This window comes from Oryctolagus cuniculus, chromosome 4 (assembly GCF_964237555.1).
Source record: "Oryctolagus cuniculus chromosome 4, mOryCun1.1, whole genome shotgun sequence".
In the NCBI taxonomy this organism is placed as follows: domain Eukaryota; kingdom Metazoa; phylum Chordata; class Mammalia; order Lagomorpha; family Leporidae; genus Oryctolagus; species Oryctolagus cuniculus.
Window position 1 is genome coordinate 91,881,208 of NC_091435.1, and position 25,754 is coordinate 91,906,961.

At 52.6% G+C, this 25,754-nt stretch overlaps 1 protein-coding gene and 1 long non-coding RNA gene across 7 annotated transcripts; one reads left to right on the forward strand and one right to left on the reverse strand.

The window, feature by feature from the left end:
• The first annotated feature begins 1,098 nt into the window (after positions 1 to 1,098).
• On the forward strand, positions 1,099 to 24,724 carry BCL6 (BCL6 transcription repressor). Of its 6 annotated transcripts, none has more exons than XM_008266642.4 (10): positions 1,099 to 1,283; positions 11,848 to 11,886; positions 12,698 to 12,869; positions 14,391 to 14,612; positions 16,923 to 17,900; positions 18,506 to 18,690; positions 19,942 to 20,109; positions 21,062 to 21,192; positions 21,282 to 21,419; positions 23,525 to 24,724. In XM_008266642.4, exons 3-10 carry the CDS (start codon positions 12,709 to 12,711, stop codon positions 23,666 to 23,668), a joined length of 2,127 nt encoding a protein of 708 aa, XP_008264864.1. In that variant the 5' UTR covers positions 1,099 to 1,283; positions 11,848 to 11,886; positions 12,698 to 12,708; the 3' UTR covers positions 23,669 to 24,724. The 6 variants fall into 6 exon arrangements, with proteins under 6 accessions (XP_008264864.1, XP_069929278.1, XP_069929279.1 ...); XM_070073177.1 differs by lacking the exon at positions 1,099 to 1,283 and adding an exon at positions 1,291 to 6,208; XM_070073178.1 differs by lacking the exon at positions 1,099 to 1,283 and adding an exon at positions 1,291 to 6,049.
• On the reverse strand, positions 9,205 to 13,743 carry LOC138849492 (uncharacterized). The gene is made up of 2 exons (XR_011388365.1): positions 13,654 to 13,743; positions 9,205 to 12,879 (listed from the first exon to the last, which is right to left on the reverse strand). It is a non-coding gene; the product is annotated as an uncharacterized lncRNA (long non-coding RNA).
• Positions 24,725 to 25,754: the final 1,030 nt, after the last annotated feature.

Below are 25,754 nucleotides of genomic sequence, written 5' to 3' on the forward strand. Positions count from 1 at the left end.
GAGAAGCAGCAAAACACCAACATGTATTCGGCTCACAGCATTCCTGTAGAACACACGCGCACACATACCCATAGACACACGTTTCTTGCCACAAGACATTTCCTAAGAGTCGACAATAACAGAAAGAGCAAACCCACCACTTGCAGTCCTGGAAAGAAACGAACCAAAACAAATGCTTTCAACATCTCAAGTGCAAAGGAGCCTTCCCCTTCAGAAAAAGTCCAAGGGGAAAAGAAAATTGCACCAAAGGGGAGGAAAAAAGTGGGGGTTGGGATTGTCACAGATGAGCAAAAATGTAAGCTTCTTTCAACAGTCTGAGTACTGAAATAATGCATCTTCTCTAAACCGCTTCAGCGATCAGACAGGGAAAGAAAAAACATACGAGACAAAATCCAACCGATGACGGATCCTAGGATTTACGTAACAGCACAAACTTGCAAAAGGCAAAAATCAGAAGCAACATTCGAAAAGCATTAAAATACAACAACCAAAAATCCCAAGCCACCACACCAAAGAAGAAGGAGGAGGAGGAGGAGGGGGAAAAAAAAAAAACACAAGCAAACAAAACCAAAAAGACCCTGTCCCAAATAAAAACAAAGCAAAGGAACCCACCGAAAATCGCTTGGCAAATATTTTTTCTCGTGGTGCCTAATATTCTAGCTGGAAAGAGCTGTGTTTATTGTTTGCTTTTTTTTCCCCCTCTTACTCGCTCCTCTAAACCTACTATCTCTCTATTTTCCAGTGGTTCAAATCTCTCGCTCCCTTTTGGGTATTTAGCTCGAGGAGCTGAGTTTATGGGTGAGAGAGGAGGAAACAGCCCTAGACCCCGGGAAAGCAAAGCGCACTCCCCCTCTTATGTCACCGAATAGCAAATTAGTTCTCAGAATTCCAGAGGCCGAGCTTTGCTACAGCGAAGACGCCGACGTCACAGAGGAGGCGCCCACGTGATGGTGGCGGAGCAGGCCGTACCATCGTCCGCGGGCCGGGGAGGGAGGGCCGCCTTCTGGCCCCTCGGACCCCGAGCTGGAACCCCCAAATCCGAGTCGTCTGTCTTGCGAGGACTTTGAAATACGCCAGCTCGTGGAAAGAAAGTGCGGCTTTGGGGGTATTTCATGGGGCGGAGGAGGCAAAACTCCCGGAGAGCTGACACCGAGTCCTCCCCTGCCACGCGGCAGTGGTAAAGTCCGCAGCTCAAATTCCGAGAATTGAGCTCTGTTGATTCTTAGAACTGGGGTTCTTAGAAGTGGTGATGCAAGAAGTTTCTAGGAAAGGCCGGACACCAGGTGATTATTGCTGTTGCTGCCGCCGCTGCTGCTGCTGCCGCCGCCGCCGCTGGTGCCGCTGGTGCCGCTGCCGCCGCCGCTGCTCATAATCATTATTTTACCTTTTAATTCTTTTTTTTCCGCTCTTGCCAAATGCTTTGGCTCCAAGTTTCCTATGTGTATCTATTGATATGAATGTATATATTTATTTATTCTAGCTGTCAGGTGTTAAAATAAATGCCGAAGATTAGTCCCACGTCTCTCCCACTCGAGGATCTAGATTTTTATGTATTTATTATTGTTGTTGTTGTTGTCTTTGAGGGAACCGGCCGGTTTCGGGAGGCTTTGGCCACCCTCCCTTGTGTTGTTTTGGTTTTTTGAAGAGGAGGTGGAGGAGAGGAAGGAGGGGAGCTAGGGGGCGGCCGGAGCGGAGAGGAGCAGACCGTGTTCGGGGGGTGGCTCGGGCCAGTCTGGGGCTGTGTGGCCGCAGACGGCGCAGAGGACGCGCGCTCGCGCCCTCGGCTTCTGCTGCTGCTGCTGCTGCTACTTGCGTACGGCTTGTGATCGTGCTGGATTCGTGCGGCTGTGTCTGTCCGCGCCCTCTCGCTTGCAAACCGCCTGCCTCGCTGCTCGCTGCTCGCTCCTCGCTCCGGCCTCGCCTTCCCTCCCTCCCTCCGCCTCTCCCTCGCCTCCCCTGCCTTCCCCTCGGCCCGTGCTCCCGGGGAACTCCGGGAGGCGAGGAGGGAGGCTGCCCGCTCGCTCGCTCGCTCGCTCGCCCCGCTGGCTCCCTTCCACCGGCCTCGGTCCCTCAGATTCCCCGCCTCCGAGCCGAGCCGAGATTTGGGAGGAAAAAACGCGAGCGAACTCCTCGGGTGTTTGGTGTTGGCTGCTGCTGCCGCTGCCGCTGCTTTTTTTTTTTTTTCTTTTGGTCATAAACCCAGATGAAGTATCGTGCCTGCGATTTCCTTTCAGAGCCGTGGTCTTCCTAGCGAGGGACGAGTGCTTTGGTGGTCCCCGTCCTCTGGTGTTTTGGGGAGGTTTAGCTTGCAAGGGGGCGGGGGTGTTGAATACTTTTGGAAATTATTCTTTCTTGGTTGTAGTCGAGGGAGTCGGGCAGCCCCGCGCGCTCCCTTTGCTCATCCCGAGGAGATGGGCTGATGGTGGGACAGGGATTTGGGGGAGCCGGGGATGGGAAAGGGGTGTGCGTTTGCACCTGCGGTGCCTCTCCGCGTGCGGGGACTCGGGGCACCTTGACAGGACAGCCCAGGCGAGCGAGGAGGAGGTGGCGGGATTTCTGGTGGCCACGGTGTTTGTATTTTGGGCGCTGCGTGACTCTGTGTTGGCTCCCGATGGCTGTTCCCTCCTTTTCCTAAATTCTATTTTACTTTATTTTTTTTTTCCCGTGGTGCAAGCTCTGTATTAAAAAAAAAAAAAAATAGGCAACGGCTGGCCTGAGCGTGGCGGACGCCAGCAGGCTTCGGAGTGCCGAGGTCCTCACTCCGGGCGAGTGGAAGGACCGAGCCCGAGCCCGCCCGCGTTCCTGACCGGCAGGAGCCCGGAGGGGGAGAAGGGCACTCTGTGGCTCTGCCTGGGGCACCGAGTGCGGGTGGAGCGGGCGCGAAAGGGAGAGCTTTGTGAGTGATTTTGGGGGAAAAAAAAAATAAGACTGCGAGGTTGGTTGGATTTGCAACCTGTGGCTCTCCTCGAGGGAGCAGGAGTAGGGGATGGCGGCGGCGGCGGCGGCCCGGGGCGGGAGAGGGTAGGGAGCTGGAGCCTTGGAGATGGGCTGCGCTCGGGGGGAGACAGCAGCGAGGGGCCACCCCACTGCCGGAGGTAGTGACCGTGGTAACTGTCTGAGAACTGCGGGTTGCGTTGCCTTTCTTATGCGGCGTTATTGAAACCCTGGCGAAAATTGGAATTAATGTGGCAATGAGTTTTAAACCTCCCCCTTAGGAAACGACACAAGCCACCGGATTTCTTTTCTTCTTTTTTTGTAAGGATAAAATGACCCCCCCGCACCCCCCCCCCCGTTGTATTCCTTCCCTCGCTATGGTTCAGACTTGGCGGAGTGGCTGGCGAAAGTCCTGACAGCTGAGTAGGGACCATGACCCCAGACGGGCGTAGAAGCTGTTACAGGGTCCCTGGCTGCCTCCGAAGGCCAGTCATCGCCCCCAGAAAAGTAATGCCTTCTTTTGTGGGTCCCCCCACCCCAATCAGTTTGTAATTTCTGGGAGGAACATCTTGTGATGCTTAAAAAAAAAAAAAAGAAAAAGTAAAGTGAGGGTCAGTAGATGCATTTTTTTTCTGTCCAGAAAAAAAAAAAAAAAAAGTGGGGCAGGAGAGAGGGAACCAGGGAGAGAGCTGTTTAGAAATACAGTTTGTGGCTCTGAGCGATGCCACCGGCTTCCTCTACAGAGACTGACAGTTTCCCTTTTTCTTTGCAAGGTGTGTGTGGTTTTGATAAATAAATTGAGAGAGAAGAGAGAGAGAGAGAGAGACCGGCAATATCCATCAGGAGACAGGTATCTATTTTGCTCACTATTTACTACCAAGAGCCCTTGGCACTGGAACAGAACCTCGTAAATCTGCAGCCCAAGTTGAAGTTCATCTGGCCCTAGTCCACACACTATTCCTGGAGGTAACAAACATAAGCTCAAAGGAGTGAGGTGAAATCACATTCTCCCTTTAAAATATGTATTTTTGTTAAAAATTGATACTTGTCTCTGAGGGAGGAAACAAGTGGGGAAAAATCCAGGAGCTGGGCATTCCCTTTTTAAAACATTGTAGTTGAGTCTCCAAGCCAAAATAGAAACCTGGAGATGGGAAATATTCCCTCTCCCTCGTTTATAAATAGAAGTTTCCAGTCTACTATTTGGAAGACTCTCCAATACTGCAGGCAGCCTTAGCCGATTTTAAAGGAGTGTAGATAGTAACAGCAAGGCTAGATGCTTTTCACACCAACTAGGCACTCGGAGGAGGAGACAGCCAGGAAAAGCAGGGCTTCTCCGATTGTCCTTTTCCTCTCCTGGTCACTTTGGAGAGGTTTTACCCAATGCTTTCTGGAAACTACTTGTCTGGTTTCTTCAGGGTTCGGTGGACAGAGCTGGGACTCTCAACTCTTAAGTTGTCTCTTGCTGAGTCCTTGCAGGGTTCCAGTTGCTGGTTGAGTAAATGGTAGCCATGACCAGATGTCAAAATCCTTCCTTCCCTCTCTGTCCCCTGTCGGTAGCCACGCTCAACAACCTACTTTGTTGTGAAAAACTTGAGAGCCCGAGGAGGTGGTGCAGCAGCGCCACCCCTCGGTGGGTGAAACTATTGGCCAAAGTAAAATATCTGGAAAATACGGTGAAGGGACCTTATGAGGCACTTTGAAATTTTCGGGCAGATTTTTAAAGATTTAGGGGGAGCTACAGCATTTTTTGAGAGGTGCTTTGCAGTCCCCTCTCATTGCAGTCGAAAAACTTTGCTTTCCAGCTCTATCGGAATCACAATAGCCTAGTTAATCATTGGGGGTGGGGTGGGGTGGGGGGGTGTTGCTGGTGGGCTTGATTTAGGCGAGTTCTCCGGGCGGGGAGGTAGGTCCCCGTCCCCCTCTGGACGTGACCTCGCAGACCACCTGAATTTTGCTGCCCGTCTAACGTTCCGATGAGGAGGATTTTTTTTTTTAAATAATAAAATAAAACCCAAATCACCACCCCTGGTGCTGGAAGTAGTGTGATTGTGCTGGCGGCGGTGGCTGTGGGGGCGTGGGGGGCAGATCTGGAGTGGAGGACAGGCCGCTCGGCAGCCTCCTGGAGTCCGGGTAGCGTGGCGCGCGCGGGTTTCCAGCGCTGCGCAACAAGTGGGAAGCCGCCGCAGCCACCCAGCCGCGGTGCTGAGCTCTGGCTGAGCCGGCCTGTTTCTCAGTAGCTGGAGGGAAGCCAGGAACGACTCCTCCCAACGCTCCCCGCCCCCCACTCCCACCCCAGGCCGAGAGCGGCGGCCCCACCGAAGGACCACCCTCGGTCCCCCAGCCTCCCTGCCCCGCCAGTCGGGCGGGGAAGCCCAGGGTACAGGGTCCCTTCCCGCGGCGGGGGTCTGGAGTTTATCCCCCGGCGTTCTTTGCTGGGCAGACAGCGTTTTTTGCCAAGCACCTCCGCTAATGCCATTGAGTGGCGATCCAGTTTCAGGAAGACAAGTTCACCCAGTACGTTCAGCTCTTCGGAAAACAAGTCAACCTACAGTTGCGCGAAGGCAGTGCCAGCTCCCGCCATGTGGTTGCTACAGGTGTTGCGCATCGCGAAGATCGGAATTACACGCACTCCATGAAGTGTTTTCCAGCCTGGGTTTTTGGAGGCAACCACACCCCCCACTTCCAACAGAAAAAGAAAAAGTGTGCGTGGTGGCGGAGGACCGGGTGCGGATGGCTGTGGCCGCGGGCGACTTCTCCGACGGACTGAGCCCGCCATCTAGTGGTGCGTCGGGAGGTCCTCGCCTAGGGCTGGGGACAGCGACCCTTTCACCTCTGGGTCCCCCAGGAGTCCGGCGAGGTGCTCGGTCTGACAGACGGAAGGCACCAGCCTCTCCCCCAGAGGAGATGGCACTCGACCTCCAAAGTTTTGGCCAGCCGGATGGAAATGGCAAAGGCCCGGGTGCTCGGGCCCCGCCACGTTCGGTCCGCGGCGGACAATGTGTCTCCACTGAAAACCCTTAAAATAACCCGCTTGGAGCGCACCAGCTATCTGTGGCTGCGGGGCAGTCGGGAGTGAAAGGAAGCCGTCCTTCCGAGAGCTCAGGGCTTTTAGGACGTAAGCCCTTGTGTTGTTATTTTGTTTTGTTTTGTTTTGTTTTGTTTCCACTGTTGAGCAAACAGGCCTGGCAAGGGGGCCAGTGAGTGGTGAATTCGTAACCGACCCGGGACCGATTTTTAACTTCTGAATTCCAGCTTTAGTGACTTCCAGCCAAAGGCGAGTTTCTCTCAGCTCCTTTGACCTGATCTAAAGGGAAGAGAGCAGCAGCCAGAGCCGTGATTTGAACCCCTTAGGCAGCTGTGGCTGCCAGTGCACTTTGGAAGCGCTTGCCTAAGTCTCGGAGGAATTTGTGTAGGAAGCAAGGCCTAAGCTTCTCGGTAGCAGACACGAAAAGCCGACTGTGGAGCCTAGGGCTGGGGCTCGGGTTGTGCCTGTGCCAGGGGGTGCGCCAGGCCTCAGCCCGCACACCTGCGGAGGTGCGCCTCGCCGCGCCCCAGCCCGCCTTGGGATGTGGAGATCACTCTTCCCATTCCTTTCTTTGCTTAGGGGCCTGGAGAGAAAGCAGGTGTGCGCGTGTGGACGGGTGCTGTGTGTGTGTGTGGTGCGCGCGCGCGCGCGCGCGTCAAACGGACGGGCAGAGCGTAATCCTCGCAGAATTTGCGCCACGATACCTCCTGGGTCAAGTTTCTCCTTCCAGAGCCCGCGACTTAAGATGGCAAACGCGCGTCCGTGTGTTGGCGGCCCCTAGCGGCGGCCTGCGCGCTCTTCCCGCCGGAGACGCCGCCGTCTCCGCTCTCCGTCCCGGCCCGCGGGGATTCAGTTCGTCCTCCCTCTCTCCCTCTCTCTCCCTCTCTCTCTCTCTCTCTCCGCGGGAGCTGTCGCGGGCCGCGTCGGAGAAACGCGCCTCTGTTCGGGTTGGAAATGAATCTGGGGACGCGTTTGAAGCGCGGTCAAGTTTGACTCATCGTTTTCCAAGGACAGTTAGTGCCTTCCATCTTCATTAACGTGAATAAAGACCTTGGCTGACTTTTGTGCAGATCGAATTTTTAAAGGCATTGTTTGCTTGGAGAGATCATGCCTCTCCCCTCCCCCTGCAGGCTTTTTTTGGGGGGGGGGGGCGGGGAAGGGGGAGAGCGCGCAGGCCGAGCCCGGTGCAGCCAGGCCAGGACTGCCGAGAGATCTGTGCCCAGGGACCTGGTTTGTTGGTGTTGTCTGCGGGCCTTGTGGGAGGCTGTCCGGAGCCGGGCGTATGGGGAGCGTCCTTTCTGCGGCTCCTCTTCAGATCTTGGTGATAAAACACATCCCTCTATTTTATTGCATTTCCTAGAAGCTTTGCAGGCTTGCAGGAGCTGTGCTGGCAGCAAACGTGACAGAAGGGAAAGTCAGGACACAATGTCCCCGAACACCTCGGTTACCCAAAGCGGCTGCCGTGGCGTTATCAAATTCGCTTTGATCTGCTGTCTCCCCTTACCCGCTTTACCCCCTCGCCAAAGCTTGCTCTGAGTGTCCTCCCCGCCCCCCTCCCCCACCGCCGAGAGAAAACAACGTCGCGATTTGACCCCACGCCCTGCCGCCGGACCCCAGCGGCTAGACTTGAGCCACTCCTTGGCAGAGACGCTGCTGGGCGAGGGAGCGCTCGGGCAACAGTCTTGGTGCGAGTTCCACGGCGGCAGCTCTAGCCTTATTAAAATTCCTCGTTCCCGGCCCCAAACAGTGCTTTGCACTTTCAAATCCCCCCTTTGGATTTTTCAGCGAGTTATTGGAGTGATTAGATTACCAATAATCCAACGGCCAGCCAGGATGGGGGTGGGGTGGGGGTGGGGAGGGAGTGCCAGGCGTTCTCCAAATCGGGAGACTCTTGCCAAAGTAGGTCAATGGGCAGGAGGGGCGGGGCGGGCAGGGGCTCGTCGGGTTCAAGCCTGGTAGAAGGGCTCCCTCTAGCGTTGGGCAGCGGTAAAAACACCCTTAGCTGCGAGCTCCCGGAACCACGGGACTCCTCGTTTCCAATAAGGGCGCTGACTCGCTCCTAGCTCCCCGGATCCCCAGCCCCAGCCCCAGCCCGTATTAAATTCCACCTTCTCTTTCACCTTTTGGCTACCGGAAGAAGGAATGAGAAAGCCACAAAATGGGATTTTTGAGGCCCCGTGTTCTCGGGCCGACCCCGACCCCTGCCTCCGCCGTTCAGGAGGGAAGCGCGGCGCAGTGTGACGCCGGTCGCTGGTTTTAAGAGGGGGCTGCGGCCTCGGAGGCTGTCTCTGGTGCTCCCAGCTCACTCCTGGGCCCCCGAAAGCGCCTCCCCGAGACTGCTACCGAGATCACTGAGGAGATGGCGCCCAGGACGGGCACCCGAGAGCGAGGCAACTTTGGAGTGCGCCAGTGCGCGCGCTGGGGTCGGCGCCCGGGCCTCGGCCGAGTCCTAACCGTGTCTCCACGGCTGGGGAGAAACCGGACCCAGAAATCTCGCAATCTGGTTAGGTTCGGCCCGGCAACTCCCATTCTAAAGACTTTGGGCGGAGACCAAGCGGAGTTGGAGTCCCCTGCTTGCCTACGTGGCGGGAGGGTCTTTCGGTTTAGCTGGCCTCCCACTTGGTCGGGGCGCGCAGGATGGAGACCCTTTACTCGAGGGATTCTATTTCTTTGACCTTGACGTCTTACCTAACCATTCCCTTACACGGGGTGCGTGGGGTAGGAAGGGAGGGGAGAGTGGTTGGGAGCAAGCAAAAGGAGGGGAAAAACCGGTGCGCGGCGGAATGGGGCAACTCGAGCCTCAGATTGGACCCGGACTGCTGGGTTCTAGACCCCGGCTCTGCTGCTAACTTGTCTGAATCCCCCCCATTTAGAAATGGGGGGGGGGGTGAGGGAGGGACCGGACCAAGTGAACTCCGAGAGCCCTGGAAGCAGCTCGGGCCGAGGGATTTAGGGGAAAGAGTGCCGCGTTCCCCGCGAGCCTTCCCCGGCGCCGCCCCCCTCGCCGGGTGAATCCCCAGCGGCCCGCGCCGCGCAGGCGGCGATCCTGGCGGCCGTCGGGGGCCGGCAGCTTCCTGGAAAGTTACTTCTTGTTGGAGCCGGCGATAGGCAGAGAGTGTTCTGTGAAATCCGCAGAGCCGAGATCGACTGCGTTCCGGGAATGAGAGGGCTGTGCCATTCCCCTCACTGCCCCCAGCCTTGACGGCGTAACAGGAAAAAAAAAAAAAAAAGGCATACACACAATGTTAGCTACCGAAGTGCACCAAAAGTTTTATTTGAATGTAACTAAATTAAGGGCCGCCGCAGTGACAGCGCCGCGCCTTGCGGGGACCTCCGGGCGGCTGGGCAGCGGCAGCCGCCGGTCCCCCCGGGGGTGGGCGGTCTCTGGAGGACAGGTAAGGTGCAGTGGGGGTGGGCGAGCCTGCGCAGGCTAGCCCCGGCACGCCGAGCTCGGGTGGCGCTCCGACGCGTGCGCAAGGGCAGGGGGCCGCCTGTTGTGAGCCCCGCGGCGCGGGGAGCAGACGACGGGGTCTTTCGCTCCTCTCGCTCCCTCGCCTTCCTGCTGCGTCTCTTTTTGTTGCCGTTTTCCCCTCTTTCGTTCTGCTCGGTTGGAAAAGCTGCCTTAGAGGTTCTGCCTTATCGAATAGACGGAAGGAGAGCGCCCTCGTAGGCAGCGGGGGTGGGGTGGGGTGGAGGCGGCGAAGTTTAACTCCCTCTGGGACGCTGCTGCCTCGCGGGGCTTGGGGTTCGCGCCCGAGTCGTTGTCAGTTTCTTGCTGACAGCCTTGCCGTCGTGGCGATTTGTTTTTGTGGGGTGAGTTTTGTGTGTGGAATTGGTGGTAAGGAGATTGGTCTAGGACTTGGCTGAAGACTGGCTTTGAGATCTTGGCTAAGGCTGACTCCCTCCCTGGAACCCTAGCCTCCCCCGTAGGAAGTCGCAGTTGTTATATAAGAGACCAGAAGGGGGTGGGAGAGGACTAAAGCTTCTGAAAAAAAATTAAATAAAAAGTACAGATGGTGTTTGCACACCTACAGGGGGGAGGCGACGGTGCCCGCACACACCTTAATCCAGGCACTCGGTAACTGTGGGGACACACTTGGGACCTGGGTCCCATTGTATGCAGGTTTGTTTTTTGTCCAGCCCGGGGCAGAGGCTTCAGGTGAAAAGCCCCGGTCATATCTGACACTGGGCACAGGGGAATTGTGCTGTTTGTTTCAGTTGGCAACTGGCATGAGTCATTGCCACTTGTCACGGTGAAATGGCAAATCTGGGCTTCCTGTGCTTCCAGAAGTCTGGGACTGGAAATCCACAAGTGAGCTGGTGGTTGGAGCTGGTCGAGGGGCAGGCGAGGTATTCCGAGTGTTTGAGGAGCTCTTCCAGGGGGGAAGAGGAGGCTGTTTACAAATAAACCGCACATGGTCTTCAGCGTTCTTTGATCGCCAGGGATTGACCACCAAGTGAATGAGTCCCTCTGGCCATCTAGAGCTGGGATGGGGAGAGGAGGCGCTGGGTTCTTTTTGCCTTTTTCTGCCCTCTCCCTCCCCCACCCTTCCCCCAGTCTCCCATCACTCACGTGCACACACTAACCTTGAAGCCGCAGTGAATGAGTGACTGGCAGTTGGGAGCACAGAGAAATGTTCGAGTGCTTGGTCACAGACTCAAGGAAACCTCTCATTTTAGAGTGCTCATTGGGTAAGATTCAGCTGCCTGGAAGGGGGCAAAGTGTGTGTGGGGGGGGGGGGGGGCTGGGGGCGAAGGAACTTAAACATGAGATTCACCCACCCCGGGGTGCTGCCTTGCATGTTCTACAGCACGTAGCTGGATTTGGAAAGGGGACAGGAATCTAAGCCAGAAGACCGAGGGCCAGGCCACCAACCATCTACGTGGCCCAACATGACCTCACTGGCCTCGGGTCCCTTTTTACCCAGAAAAGAGCTCTGAAGGGCTACACTTTTCTAAACAGGGGAAAGCATTTCAGATCTTGCTGTGTTTTGCAGCCCACATTCCATCAAAAACGAGAGGCCTACACCTGTGCTTTTAATGACTTTGTTTTAAAGGAACCAATTTGGAGAGGGTATATAATTCATGAAATCTCTTTAAGGTTTAGTGCTCCCTGGATAGTTCTGCAGCTAAACCACAGAGTTAATTCTTTCACCAGCAGGGAGAAGCGCAAGCCTGGAAGCCTTCGCACTCTGTCTGGTCTTGGGCCCAGGAGGGAGGGGAGAGGAAACTTGGAAAAATCCAGCAAAGATTCCTAAGGAATGTGTAGACACGCCGTGTCAGGTTGTCCTCTGCAGATTCTGCGTTCAGTATGACGTGATTCAGACGGTCAGGAAATACCGCCCGTCTGCTTGTCCCGATCAAACCACCGAACCCAAGTCTCGTTTCGTCACCGGTGAAATAGGGATAAAGATCATGACCCTGTAACCTTGTGGGATCACTCCATGGCCGGAAAGATAATAGTTGCGCAGGTTTTGAATAACATCCAGCACATTTTGGCCCCAAAGGATCATTATTAGTAGTATTAATGTTGAAAGAACTACTTTTCCTATTTTTGTTTCTTCCCCATAAACTCCAGTGGCCTTTGGATGGTACACAGTTTTTACTTTGGAAGGAAAATGTGTGTGTGTGTGTGTGTGTGTGTAATTAATACAGGCCATCGTATTCGCAGTACCTAGGATAAAAGCGTTGTTATCACATAACGTTGGGTGCCTGTTGTTTCCGTAAGAGCAGAACTGGAAAATGTTCGCTAGCTTGTGGTAAAACCACACCAACTGGCAGGCTGCAACTATCAAAGCAAAACTAAATGCGTGTGTCCTAAAATAAGACCATACTGGACAATCTCACACTCATTAAGTCCATTTCTGTTTGTTCTCTTCTCTTTGTAGGTTTTAAGCAAAATTTTGGACTGTGAAGCAAGGCATTGGGTGAGTCAATTAAATGATATGCTTTAAAATGTCGTGGACAAACTGTTTTGAATTTGCCAGTGTGTGTGTTTCTGTGAACTTTGTCACCATTCGTTAGATGGGACAAGTGATAACCAATTCCTCCTGTCCCACCCCTTGCTCTCACTCCTTTACCGCTGCTGTGACTGTCAGTCATTTCCTCACCCTTTTCTTAGTTCAGACTAACTTAGGTTCCCTCTGTTCGCCGGCAGTGAGCCAGTGCTGGGTTCCTGGGAGTACCAAGACTAACAACTCTTAAGCCTAAGAGTGGAGAGCATTGGATAATGGCTGGGGTAATGCAGTGAGATGCTGATGAGAGCAGCTGTGATTTGTGAGTGCTTGCTATGGGCTAGGCACACATCTCTAATTGTTATGACCACCTAGGTATTTTTGAAAACCAAAGCATAGAAACAGTAAGCAACCTGCTCCAAATCACACAACTAGCAAAAGGGCCACACTAGCTGGGTAATAGCTAAAATGTGATTTCTCTCCATTGCAACACTCTCACTGCTTCTCAGTGCCTAGCAGCATGTTTGGTGTGTTGCAAAAACACTCAACAAATAGTCCTTCCCATCCGCTTCCCCCTAAAGAGCTTTCTAGCTCAATCGTGTGATGAAGAGTGTTCACACCGTCATGCTGTGATGAAGACTAATGACAGAGATGGGACCCGAATTGCATTCCATACCTTAGCAGGTTGAGCCACCTGCTCTGCTACTTCTGGTCAACAGCAAACAGCTTCTTGAGAACTAATAGGATTTTGATTCTTTTTTTTTTTTTTTTTTTTTTGTCTCAGGTGAAGACAAAATGGCCTCGCCGGCTGACAGCTGTATCCAGTTCACCCGCCATGCCAGTGACGTTCTTCTCAACCTTAATCGCCTCCGGAGCCGTGACATCTTGACCGATGTCGTCATTGTGGTGAGCCGGGAGCAGTTTAGAGCCCACAAGACAGTCCTCATGGCCTGCAGGTGAGGAGCTCTAGAAGGAGAGGATGAGTGAAGCTGAAGGCAGACTGTGGGGCTGGAAGCCAGGCAGGTGGAACACGGAGGCCTTTTGTCCTGTCTGGGCTGGTGTCTCCCTGGTTCCCAGATCTTGGTACGTGGCCTGGCACAGTAGGCTCCCTTGGAAGTGAATGAATGAATGCCCTCTCAGGAAAGAGTCTCCATTCTGTGCGCTTAGTAGGGGGAGACATCATGCATAGCCACAAGAAAAAAAATGAGTTTGGGGCATACATGGAGACTAACTTCAGTTAAGCAGTAAAAAATGAAAAGTGAGGCTCTCTAAGTAGTTTAAGCAAGTTAATTTGAGATCTTTTGCCCTGTTATGCTGTAACTATAGTTATTTTATACTGTAATTGAACGTCCATGGATGCTCAGTGTATTTAAGAGTTAAAGTAAGCAAGCGAATTCTTCTGATTTGTCAAGTATCTAAAGCTCTTGGAACAATTTTATACCACATCTTCTCCCTGGATCTTCCTGATAGCCTTCTGAACTATGGCTAGCATGAGTGCCTCCATTTATAGATGATAAGAAAAAGGCACTGGTGGGCAAAGTGACATACATTCAGCAATCTCTATAGAGAACTTATCCAACATCGACAAGCACCTGGTTTTCCAGGGTGGAGAGATCAGAGGTTTATAGCAATATAAAGATCATAGATAATGTGTGGTGAAGGTTACACTGTGTGGGGTACCACTCTCTACCCTTTACATTGTCATTCTTACACACCTGTAAGGAAGGCACTATTATTTACCTTACTTTGCAAATAAGGAAGCCAAGGTGCAGAGAGTTATGTATCTCACTCAAGGTTGCCTGGCTGCTCGCTGGTAGAAGTCTGGCTCACTTATGCCAGCCAATCAGAAAGAATAGAATCAAGATGACAGCCCTGGATTCTGGGTTCTAGTTCAGTTCTTGTTCTGCCACCAGACAACATGGCCCTTGAAGGCATAGCTTGAGATTTGACTCAGATCTTCTAGGAATAAGTGACCTCCTGATAATCTACGGACTTTGAGAAAAGCAGTAGAGTTTAGATATAGGCATGTTTTAACTCATTTGTTATCTATTGGCACCTTCTCCTAAAAAATAAAGTAGACTCTTTAATGGTATTTCAGTGGAGCAAGAGGGGAAATGCTTATCCCAAAGATACAGACTAAGAATAGTCATTGCAAATGGGTGCTAAATTTAACTCTGATAATCCATGCAGTTAAGACTAAAAGAGAGACAGGCTCTCTGACTTTGAGACTATCATTTAGTCTCTCCGATCTTAGTTTGCTCCTTTGTAAAGATTCATGGTTGTGAGTGGCACAGGGTAGTATACACACAGCGTTTAATGATTCTAAGGCACTGTGAGTGCTCCATAATGTCAGCTATTAGTAACTGTCATAGGAATTCTGGAGCTACCTCCCTGAGAGGGGCTGAGCGTCAGTGCTGACTGCAGTCCAGTACAGGTTCTCTGTGTCTGCTATAATGGGACATCTGTTTCTTTCACAGTGGCCTGTTCTACAGCATCTTCACAGACCAGCTGAAATGCAACCTTAGTGTGATCAATCTGGATCCCGAGATCAACCCCGAGGGGTTCTGTATCCTCTTGGACTTTATGTACACATCTCGGCTCAATCTGCGGGAAGGCAACATCATGGCTGTAATGGCCACAGCTATGTACCTGCAGATGGAGCATGTTGTGGACACCTGCCGGAAATTTATCAAAGCCAGGTAAGCTGCCACTTAGGTGGGAGGCATGGAGAAAGAGGGGGGGATTCCTGATCAGCAGCGCTTACTAGGCATAGGTATTTGGTGCTGTGGTTAAGATGCCACTGGGATGCCTGCATCCTGTATCAGATTGCCCAGGTTCAAATCCAAGCTCAGCCTCCCATATAGTTCCTTGCTAATGACATCCTGGGAGGAAGTACTTGAGTTCCTGCCACCCATATGGGAGACCCAGATGGAGTTCCTGAATCCTAGATTCGGCTTGACCCAGCCCCAGCTATTTCAGGCATTTGGGGAACGAATCAGCTGATAGGAGATCTCTGTCCATCTTCTATCTCTGTCTCTCTGCCTTTCAAATAAAAATGAAAATTAATACTTTTTTTTAAAAAAAGAAACCCTTAATAATGCATATGTACAAAAAAAATAGTCCTCCAAGGTATGTTGCAACCTGCATTCCCAGTGTTACTACATGCTTCTGCCCGTCTTAACTCTGTGCTCCAAGCAGACTTGACTCCTTGTTGCTCTCCAGACATGACCTGTGCATAGCTCTCTCCCATTAGCTTCCCATGGCACCCATCCTGGGTAGTCGCACTTAGATGCTGGCTAGCCCTCTCCCTTCCTCTTCTCTTCCTGTGTTCTGAGGGATTGTGTCTGTCCTTGAGACCTTCCTTTTATTTTAGTGTTTGCCTATATTTTTTAGTTTTTCTTTACGCTTCTATTATGACTAGTTACCTATGTGCCTTCATTGCCTGCCAGACGATGGATGGTTCAGGGTTATAGGCACTGCTTAGTCATCATCTCTGCTATTCTGTCCTCCAAGGAGGACATTTGTTGAATAGAATGAGTTCACTGGTCTAACGCCCTACCTGAGGGCTGGCAAAGCATGACTATCATTTAAAGGTCCAAAGAATTAAAAGAACTTTGCTAAGCGGGACAGAGATTCAGGGCTTAATTTTTTGAAAACCCTTTGATTCAACTGTTGTAGGACAATTGCCTCCTTTCAGATGGGTTTTGGCCTATGTTTGAACACCTTCTGGAGACAGAAACTCAGTGTTCCCAGAGCCCCATGGCCTTGCTTGGACCTTTAGAAAGCTCCTCTGTATGATGCATTGACCTCTGGTTCCTTTAGCCTTCACTTATGGGTTCTAGCTCTGTTAACTGTGATCCTGATGAGCTGGCCTGCTCTTCACCCACACAGTGTCCCTTCAAGTATGTGCAGCCAGTGCTCTTGTCTCCTGTGGCTGCTGATAGTCATGAGAACATTACTGCTGTCATTTAGGAGGACTTTCTATGGAGTAGTCTTTGAACTTGACTGGTTAAGTAACTTGCTCCAGGTCATAGAGCTACTAAGAGGCCAATCTGGGGTAGTAAACCAGGCCTGGCTGTTCCAGGGTCAAGGCTTCCTCTCTGGAGCTTGCTCTCTGTTTTCCGTCATACCCTTCCCTGTGACTCCAGCCAGCCTATGGGCAAGTCCTTTCTTTATAAGGTACTAGATGTCCAATGTTGTGGCCCCAGCACTGCATAAATTCTTCCCTCTCTGATTCCTGTGAAATGGAGACAATAGTACCTCCCTTTCCTTCCTTGCAGGATTTTGCATGGGTGAAATGAGATAAGGGCTTTAAAAGCATTAAGTAAGTGAGAAAATTCTATCACATTGGAGAAGTTATAGATTCATAGGCACGCATACATATATGCCTTAAGCACATGAGTTCATGTCCAGTTAGGCACAAATTCTGTGAGTAGCTCACTTCCCTTCTCTGGGCTTAGTTTCCCCTACTGTAAAGTAGATTGCGAGACTTTTTTTTTTTTTAATGTTTTATTTATTTGAAAGGCAGAGCAACACAGAGATAGACGGAGTGGGAGGGTGGTAGAGGGGAGAAAGAAAGATCTTCCATCCACTGGTTCACACTCCAAATGGCCACAATGACCAGGACTGGTCAAGGAAGAAGCTAGGAGCCTGGAATTCTATCCTAGTCCTCCACATGGGTGCAGGAGCCCAAGCACTTGGGCTATCTTGTATTGCTTTCCTGGGCGTATTAGCAGGGAGTCAGCTCTGAAGTGGAGCAGCTGAGACTCAAAGCAGCACTCTGATAAGGGATGCCAGCGTCATCCACAAGCTGTGGCTTAATGCACTGTGTCACAGAGCCAGCCCCATAGATTGTGTGACGTCATGAAGGTGTCATGCTGGTCCTTCTAGTCTCTGGAGCCACATTCCCTGCATCTCGTTGCCTCGGTTACCTGACAGTGCTGCTGGGAGGGCGTCTCCTGAGCAGTGCTGACCCGGGGCCCCGGTCCCTTCTGTCTTTCCTGCCACAGTGAAGCGGAGATGGTGCCTGCCCTCAAGCCTCCTCGTGAAGAGTTCCTCAACAGCCGCATGCTGATGCCCCACGACCTCATGGCCTACCGTGGCCGGGAGGTAGTGGAGAACAACTTGCCGCTGAGGAACGCCCCTGGGTGTGAGAGCAGAGCCTTTGCCCCCAGCCTGTATGGTGGCCTGTCCACACCCCCCGCCTCCTACCCCATGTACAGCCACCTGCCGGTCAGCAGCTTCCTCTTCTCCGACGAGGAGCTGCGGGACGCCCGCATGCCCATGGCCAACCCCTTCCCCAAGGAGCGGGCCCTCCCCTGCGACAGTGCCAGGCCCATGCCTGCTGAGTACAACCGGCCGGCCCTGGAGGTATCCCCTGGCGTGTGCCACAGCAGCATCTACTCACACTCACCCAAGGAGGCGGTCCCAGAGGAGGCTCGGAATGACATGCACTACAGCGTGGCTGAGGGCCCCAAGCCGGCTGCCCCCTCGGCCCGGAATGTCCCCTACTTCCCCTGTGACAAGGCCGGCAAAGAAGAAGAGAGGCCCTCCTCAGAGGATGAGATTGCACTGCACTTCGAGCCCCCCAATGCGCCCTTGAACCGGAAGGGTCTGGTCAGTCCCCAGAGCCCCCAGAAATCCGACTGCCAGCCCAACTCGCCCACAGAGTCCTGCAGCAGCAAGAATGCCTGCATCCTCCAGGCCTCTGGCTCCCCGCCAGCCAAGAGCCCCACCGACCCCAAAGCCTGCAACTGGAAGAAATACAAGTTCATTGTGCTCAACAGCCTCAACCAGAATGCCAAGCCGGAGGGGCCCGAGCAGGCTGAGCTGGGCCGCCTGTCCCCACGAGCCTACACGGCCCCAGCTGCCTGCCAACCGCCCCTGGAGCCCGAGAACATTGACCTCCAGTCCCCGGCCAAGCTCAGTGCTGCTGGGGAGGATTCCAGCATCCCGCAAGCCAGCCGGCTCAACACCATCGTCAACAGGTGATTTCCGGGGCGGCTTGCATCTGAGGGCAGGCAGTACCTGGGCAGGCTTTTGGGCTCAGTTCTTTGGCTGTAATCTTTTCTCACATGAAATGCTGAGCCTCTTAGCAGTATGGGATCGGTGCCTATGGATTGAATTAGCCAACGTAAGGAAGTGGGTTGTGCTTCAATATGTTTTTTCCTAATGGGGCAGGGGGGAGTTCTCTTCTACACTTGATCTTAGCCAAAAGGCCGAGAAGCGATAGGGAGTTCTCTTCTATGGCAGAATAACATTCCACAAATCCCAGTGGTCCTGATGTGGCAGCAGGGGACCCTCATACCTTCCTTGCACTGGGAGTGGCTGTGGGCTGCAGTACCAAGGGGAGACACTGAGACTGGGAGTGGGGTTTGGGCTCGGTTTGACCCTGGTCAATGATCTCCCTGCAGGTGCTGATTGGAGGTAGCTTGCGTTGACCCTGGGGCCCCAGAGCCATAGTTGGAGAGCTCAGCTCTGACTTCTGGGCTTGCCTGGGCACAGCGGGGAGAGGATGGCATTGAGCTCAGGTGGAAGGCTCCGCCCTCTCCGCCCTACCCCATACTGAGCCTTTCCTTCCTCCTGCCCACAGGTCCCTGACGGGCTCGCCCCGCAGCAGCGGTGAGAGCCACTCGCCTCTCTACATGCACCCCCCTAAGTGCACCTCGTGCGGAGCTCAGTCCCCGCAACATGCCGAGATGTGCCTGCACACCGCCGGCCCCACGTTCCCCGAGGAGATGGGCGAGACCCAGTCTGAGTACTCGGACTCCAGCTGCGGTGAGTTCCCTTGCCAGGGAGAAGGGGCGCCCCTGCAGGCCGGAGGTTTAGTGTTTCCATTGTATTGACAGTCTCGGACTGGGAGAAGTGGCCTGCTGGAAGTCCATGGCATGTTTGGAAGTCGCCAACCCAACACCCTGCTCTTCACCTCTTAGGGAACTGGGATGACCTAAGCGAGGGATGGGCTCAGAGAGTTCATTCGGGGTAGTGGACACAGGCCAAGCAGTCTTTGGCTCTTCTTTTCAGCAATGGTAGCTTGTGTGGCAGCCTCTGAGTACCCACACTATTGCCACTGATTTGTATGTAGAATAGTTCTCCCTGCATCCGCTACCAGCCCTGGGAAGCATCTAGCATGGAGCAGGACTCGGGAAATGTTAGCTGAGTTAAGTGAGTTTAACTGCATTCTTAAACTGACGTTTCTAGATAGTCAGTGCCTGGCACCCCCTTTTTTTTTTAACCAGATAAAAAAATCTGTTACCCCAGCATTGGCTACAGTAACGCTCAGCTAGCCCAGGAGGGCCTAATCAGAGCTAAATCACCACTATATGTTCTTTGCCAATCATTATAATGAAAGAAAAAAAATCCACTTGCCTATACCAAGAGGCTTGCCGTGGGGTCACGGGACAGCTCCCCCTGCCCCCTGGCGGTTTGCCATGATCTGCCTGGCTTCCGGCGCTCCGGGCCTCTGCTTCCACATCCACCATCACCTTTGGTCTTCCGGTCACACCAGAGTTTTCTAAGGGCAGGAAGTCCAGATGTGCAAGTATGGACTTGCGTGTGTTTTGTTCTGTGTTGTGTAAGATGCCCTTGTAAGGTGTGCAGGACTTTGGAGACAGAGGCACGGAACGTGCTCAGGGGCTTGCCCTGGGGCCTCCTGCGTCTGAACGTAAATAAAACTAGACCCCCGCCCCCACGAGGAAAGGCGGATCCCCGAGCTCTCGGTTGAGGGCAGAGCTCTACTGAGCCTTCCTGGGATGGTGCGGGCAGCAGGAGGCCCTCTGGTTGAAGCTTCCCTTCTGTTCTGTGGTAGCCAGTCCGTCTGCCGTCTCCAGCCTCTGTGACCAATGCCCAGAGCGCTCAGAAAAATAAACTCCCCACAGGGCTTTGGCTTAGGGTTCCCTCGAATGTTGGGTGGGAGGTGGTCTGGGGGCTCGGCTGTGCGCGGAGGGGTGGCTACAGAGGAGAGAGGCCTTCGAGCCCTCCCTGGCTTGCTCATGCTGACCGTGGCATCCCCTCCTGTCCGTCCCACAGAGAACGGGGCCTTCTTCTGCAATGAGTGTGACTGCCGCTTCTCCGAGGAGGCCTCACTCAAGAGGCACACGCTGCAGACCCACAGTGACAAACCCTACAAGTGTGACCGCTGCCAGGCCTCCTTCCGCTACAAGGGCAACCTCGCCAGCCACAAGACGGTCCACACGGGTACGGCGCCGCCCCGCCCACCTCAGCTCGCCTGCATTCTTGGGGGCAGAAGAGGGAGATAGCTGTAGAGAAAGTTGGGGGTGGCCGTGGGACCCCGGAGTGAGGCAGGGAGCAGGAGCGCCTTCACCCTGTCTGGTGGTCACCTCGGGACGTGGCCCATGCCTGCGCTCCTTACCTTTCCTCTTGGGGGTCCTGCCCGTGCTGGGGTCCCACTGTACAGGGTAAGAAGGCAAAGTGGGTTAGGTTTTGGCAAAGCTAGAGACACATTAAAGGTCTCTTGATTTCCTCCAAGCACTCGCTCCTTGTCCACGCCCACTGCCTCACCACGTGTCCCTTAACCCGACTGCTGCCCTGGGTTTCCTCTCCCTGGACACTTTTCGATGACTTCATTACCCCAGAAATTTTCCATGGAGGAAGGCTCAGCCCTTCGGTTGGCTTCCTCTGCTGAGCCCGGGCCCCACCCCTCTTGCCAGTGGAATCCAGCTGGAGTTGCCACAGGCGGAAATGGGTGTTTGCTCTGAAAGGGAGAGAGTGCAACAGCTGCTTGTGTCTCCCAGGCAGCAAGCTGTCGAATGAATCAGACTTATGTCCCGAGACAGCTGCAAGAGCCTGCCCAGGTCATCGGCATCAGCCCCTCCGGGTCCAGAGAGGGAAACTGAGGCTCAGGGCCGTAGATGGACTTGTCCACGTCCCACAGGCAGAGGGGCCTCATAGCCAAGCTGCCTCTAAGGGGACGATCCCCTCCAGTGTCCCACGTGGTGACTCCACCTTGCTGCTGCTTGCGTCCCTGGTCTCATGCAAAGGGTGCTGGTGTGTGAAAGAGGAGGAGAAGGAAGGAGAAAGCCCAAGTGGCTTCAGTGAGGGACAGCTTGCTTTGAAATGCAGGGGCCTGGGATGGTGGCACTGTCCCCACTGAACACGGCTTTCCTTCTCCCCTTTCTCTTGGCAACAGGTGAGAAACCCTATCGTTGCAACATCTGTGGAGCTCAGTTCAACCGGCCAGCCAACCTGAAAACCCATACCCGAATTCACTCTGGAGAGAAGCCGTACAAATGCGAAACTTGTGGAGCCAGATTTGTGCAGGTGAGCAGGGCTCTGCAGCTCACAAGGGGGCTGCTGGGAGGTCTGCAGCCCACCCACCACAGGTGCTCATACCTTGCCTGTCCATGCAGGTGGCTCACCTCCGTGCCCATGTGCTCATCCACACTGGCGAGAAGCCCTACCCCTGTGAAATCTGTGGCACCCGGTTCCGGCACCTTCAGACACTGAAGAGCCACCTGCGAATCCACACAGGAGAGAAGCCGTACCATGTACGTAAGCGTCTTAAGACACTGGCCAGCCTGGGAGGGTGGGGGAGGAGGTGGAAGGTGGGGCCACACAAGTGGAGCTGGGAGGGGTTCCAATCTCAAGCACACAGTGGAATGACTGCTGAACTAATGGTCGGAAGACCAGGATCTGAGCCTGATAGGCCCAGGTTTCCGTGTGCTTCTCTTTACAATGGGGCTACAGATCTTGGAAAGAAAGTCCAGACTAGGGATGCATAGATTTAGAGATCATTCATTTATTGCACAAATATTTATTGAGAGCCTACAGCTCTTGTGGTCTGGAGGTGTATTTGAGAAGAGTTAAGGTGATTGAGAAAGAATTGTCTTAGGAGTAAAGAAATGTTGTAAGGAAAAGACAAACAGAAAGGCCATCTTGAGGAAGGGGAGGTGCCCAGCTGGGTAGCACAATGCCATGGATAGGCCACTGGGATTGTCATGTTCTAGAGCAAGGTCTTGGCAACTACAGCCTGTGAGCCAATTTATGACCATTCCATGGGCAAAAAAAAGGGTTTCTATACTAAAAGAAAACAACCAAGGGCAATATTCTGTGACCTGTGCACACGCTAGGGGACTTAGAGCCCAGTGTCTGTAAGTGGAGAGTTGTTAGAATTCAGTGCACATCCACGCTCATCGGCCCCCACATTGCCAGGATGGCTTTGAGGAGTTTGTGGCTTCACCCTAGGTGATGATGGGCACAGGAAGTGATCAGCAAGTGGCTAACTCACAGTGCAGGTGTTAGCCTGAAGAGCAGGGTTATTTTTATTCACTTGTTTATCCTGCTTTGAGTGATGCCATCTTCCTTACTGTTGGTGCTTGGGAAAATTCGTTGTCCTCTTTGTCATTTCCTCACCTGTAAAACCAACCTCAGAGTAGTGCCTGCCTGATGGAGGGATAGTATCAAGTTCACTAGTTCATTCAAGCCCACTGTTAAGAATGGACTAAATCTCTATTCTAAGGGCTTGCTGGAATTTTGGCTGGGTATCAGAGCTGAGAATGATCTTTGGTGTCTATTGGCCCAGTCCCTTACAGAAGGAGAGTCCAGGCCCAGAGACAGAAGCGACGTGGGGGACACACAGCAGTGGGTGACATAGATACAAGAGCAGGCCGCTCTACTCGCGGTCATGCTCCATTTATTTGCTTTTCTAAATCTGTTTCCATTTTCACTTTAAATATATTCTCTATGTGAGCATGTTTTATAATAGTTTTAATTTTGGAATAGATTTGGATTTATAGAAAAGTTGAGACTGTACAGAAAGTTCTCAGATGCACCAGGTTCTCCTAGTGCTAACATCTTACTTAGTGTCATGTGTTTGTCACAAGTTGTGAACCAGTGCTGAAACATGATTATGAATTAAGTCCATACTTTGAATTGTCTGAATTTTTACCTACGATACCATTTTCTTGGGGTCCAGGATCTCATCTGGATTGACTCCATTACATTTTCTCATCCATTTTACTTTTAAGTAACTTTTCCACTAAAACTATTATTACCCATCCGTTGAATCCAAGTGAGGATAGTAGAATTGCTAATGGTTCATTAACTTTTCTGGGAAGCCGACACTCTGCAAAGGACTCTAACTACATTTTAAAAGATATACCCTAGAATTGAAATTTTTCATGACATCAGGCTAATGTAGTCCAGTTGCCCAAATGTGTTCAGATTTATTGCATAATTAGTATATTCTGCTAGACAGAGGGAAGATGGCAGAGCATAATGAGAGTGCTCACTGACCTCCGAGTGGTGTCCACGTGACGGGGGCATCAGTGCACCAGGATGGCTGTGTGGCAAGCCTAGATCTCACAAAAGTTCAAAGGAAAGGGGTTATTTGCAGGCTAGAGCAACTCAGGAAAACCTGAGCAATTAGGTTGCATCTGATTGGCCTTTGGGTGTTGAACTTGTGGAGTAAGGCAGGGAAGAGACGTGTTAGCATGATGCCTACTTTCCTGTAGCAGAGGCTGCACGCTCTCGGGTTCCTAAGCTGGCCTTTGGGAGGGGAGAGCTGGCCCAGTCTCCCACAGGGGCAATCTCTGAGCAGTGGCGTGCGTCTGGGTTGACGGCAGCTAATGGGTGGCCTCTCATGTCCCTCCAGTGCGAGAAGTGTAACCTGCATTTCCGCCACAAAAGCCAGCTGCGACTTCACCTGCGCCAGAAGCATGGTGCCATCACCAACACCAAGGTACAATACCGAGTGTCGGCCACCGAGCTGCCTCCGGAGCTGCCCAAAGCCTGCTGAAGCATGGAGTGCAGCGCTTCCTCTCCAGCCCCTTCGCAGAACCTACCCAAAGGATACTGTAACACTTTACAACGTCATCCCTTGATGCAGTGCCTCTTTCATCCACTAGTGCAAATCATAGCTGGGGGTGGGGGTGGGGGGCGGGGCCGGGGGCGGGGAGCCGTGGCGCTCCCCCTGCCCCCACTGCCATAAAACATTAAGAAAATAATATTGCTTCTTCTCCTGTGTGTAAGGCGAGCCACGTCAGCACAAAGCAGATTCATTTTATATATCAGAGCGGGGAGTACGCAGAGTCCTGACTTGACTTGGTCTACAAAATGGGGAATGTGTATGTTTTGTGGGAACAGATGTTTCTTTTGTATGTAAATGTGCATTCTTTTAAAAGACTAGACTTCAGTATGTTATCAAAGAGAGGGCTTTAATTTTTTTAACCAAAGGTGAAGGAATATATGGCAGAGTTGTAAATATATAAATATATATATATAAAATAAATATATATAAACCTAAAAAAGATATATTAAAAATATAAAACTGCATTAAAGGCTCGATTTTGTATCTGCAGGCAGACACGGATCTGAGAATCTTTATTGAGAAAGAGCACTTAAGAGAATATTTTAAGTATTGCATCTGTATAAGTAAGAAAATATTTTGTCTAAGATGCCTTGGTGTATTTGTATTTTTTTGCAAGTGAAGGTTTACAATTTACAAAGTGTGTATTAAAAAAAACACAAAAAAAAGCTGCAGAAGGAAAACTGTGTAATTTCGTTCTAGTTTTCAGTTTGTATATACCCGTACCACGTGTCCTCCCGGTGCCTTTTTTCACAGAAGTTTTCAATGATGGGCGAGTGCGCGCCGTCCCTTTTTGAAGTGTAGGCAGACACAGGGACTTGAAGTTGTCACTAACTAAACTCTCTTTGGGAATGTTTGTCTCATCCCATTCTGCGTCATGCTTGTGTTATAACTACTCCGGAGACAGGGTTTGGCTGTGTCTAAACTGCATTACCGCGTTGTAAAATATAGCTGTACAAATATAAGAATAAAATGTTGAAAAGTCAAGTTGCCTTGTTTTGGAGGTTTTTCCTTGGGTTGGAATGGGACTTTTTTTTTTTTTTTTTTTTTTTTTAAGATTTACTTGTTTGATTTGAAAAGCAGAGTTACAGAGACAGAGGGAAGAGAAGAGATCTTCCATCTGCTGGTTCACTCCCCAGATGGCTGCAGCAGCCAGAGCTGGGCCAGGCTGAAGCCAGGAGCCAGGAACTCCATCCAGGTCTCCCACTTGGGTGGCAAGGACACAAGTACTTGGGCCATCTTCGGCTACTTTCCCAGGCACAGTAGCAGAGAGCTGGATTGGAGGCAGGGTAGCCAGGACTCAAACCAACGCTCCATATTGGGATTTGGCGTTGTGGGGACAGTGACCTAACAGGCTGGGCCCCAGCACGGGCCCTGGGAGGGGCTCTTGAATGGAGCTGGTGTCCCCACTTGACCATGGGACGTGCTCTGGCCCGAGAGGCCGCTGCTTCCTGTCAGACCTGCCTGGAGCTTGTCCCTGGTAACTTGGCACAGAGCTGCACTGGACTCCCGGCGTGACAGCAGAGACCCTGGCCAGGAAGAAGTCAGGTGGGGGGTTTGGGTGGACCACCCACTCAACTCAAGGCTGAGCTTTGGATGACTTCAGTCCTCACTCTCCTGACAAATTACACTCGAGTTTGCTGCCCCTCTGGGCTCAGGCTGCCCACTCTGTGGGGTGAGAAGGCTCCCCCCACCCCTGGCTTCGTAACCCATCTGTGTCTGGTCAGCTCCATGGAGCAATGAGAAGGCATCTGGCCCCAGTCCTACATTCCCTGGCCTTGGTGCCTCTGCAGTCTTTCTGGGGTCTGCTGGGCGACTGACAGACGTCTGTGGGCTCAGAACAGCTGGGCGCCACCAAGCCAGCGTCCACCCCCTCCCAAGAACCCTGCTGAGGTAGCCTGCCATCGCCTGTGTGACCTGGGTCAGCTCTTTCCCTCCCAGGTCCCCTTGCCAACCTGTCCGGGGGCAGCCCGGGCTAACCAGCACCCTGCTGACCCCATGATGGAGACATACGTCC

Bases quoted from the DNA above. Each gene is read 5' to 3' on its own strand.
- BCL6 (XM_008266642.4), top strand. From the start codon at position 12,709: ATGGCCTCGCCGGCTGACAGCTGTATCCAGTTCACCCGCCATGCCAGT. The intron at 14,613-16,922 runs GTAAGCTGCCAC...TTCCTGCCACAG, and splicing joins CGGAAATTTATCAAAGCCAG to TGAAGCGGAGATGGTGCCTG. The intron at 17,901-18,505 runs GTGATTTCCGGG...TCCTGCCCACAG, and splicing joins CTCAACACCATCGTCAACAG to GTCCCTGACGGGCTCGCCCC.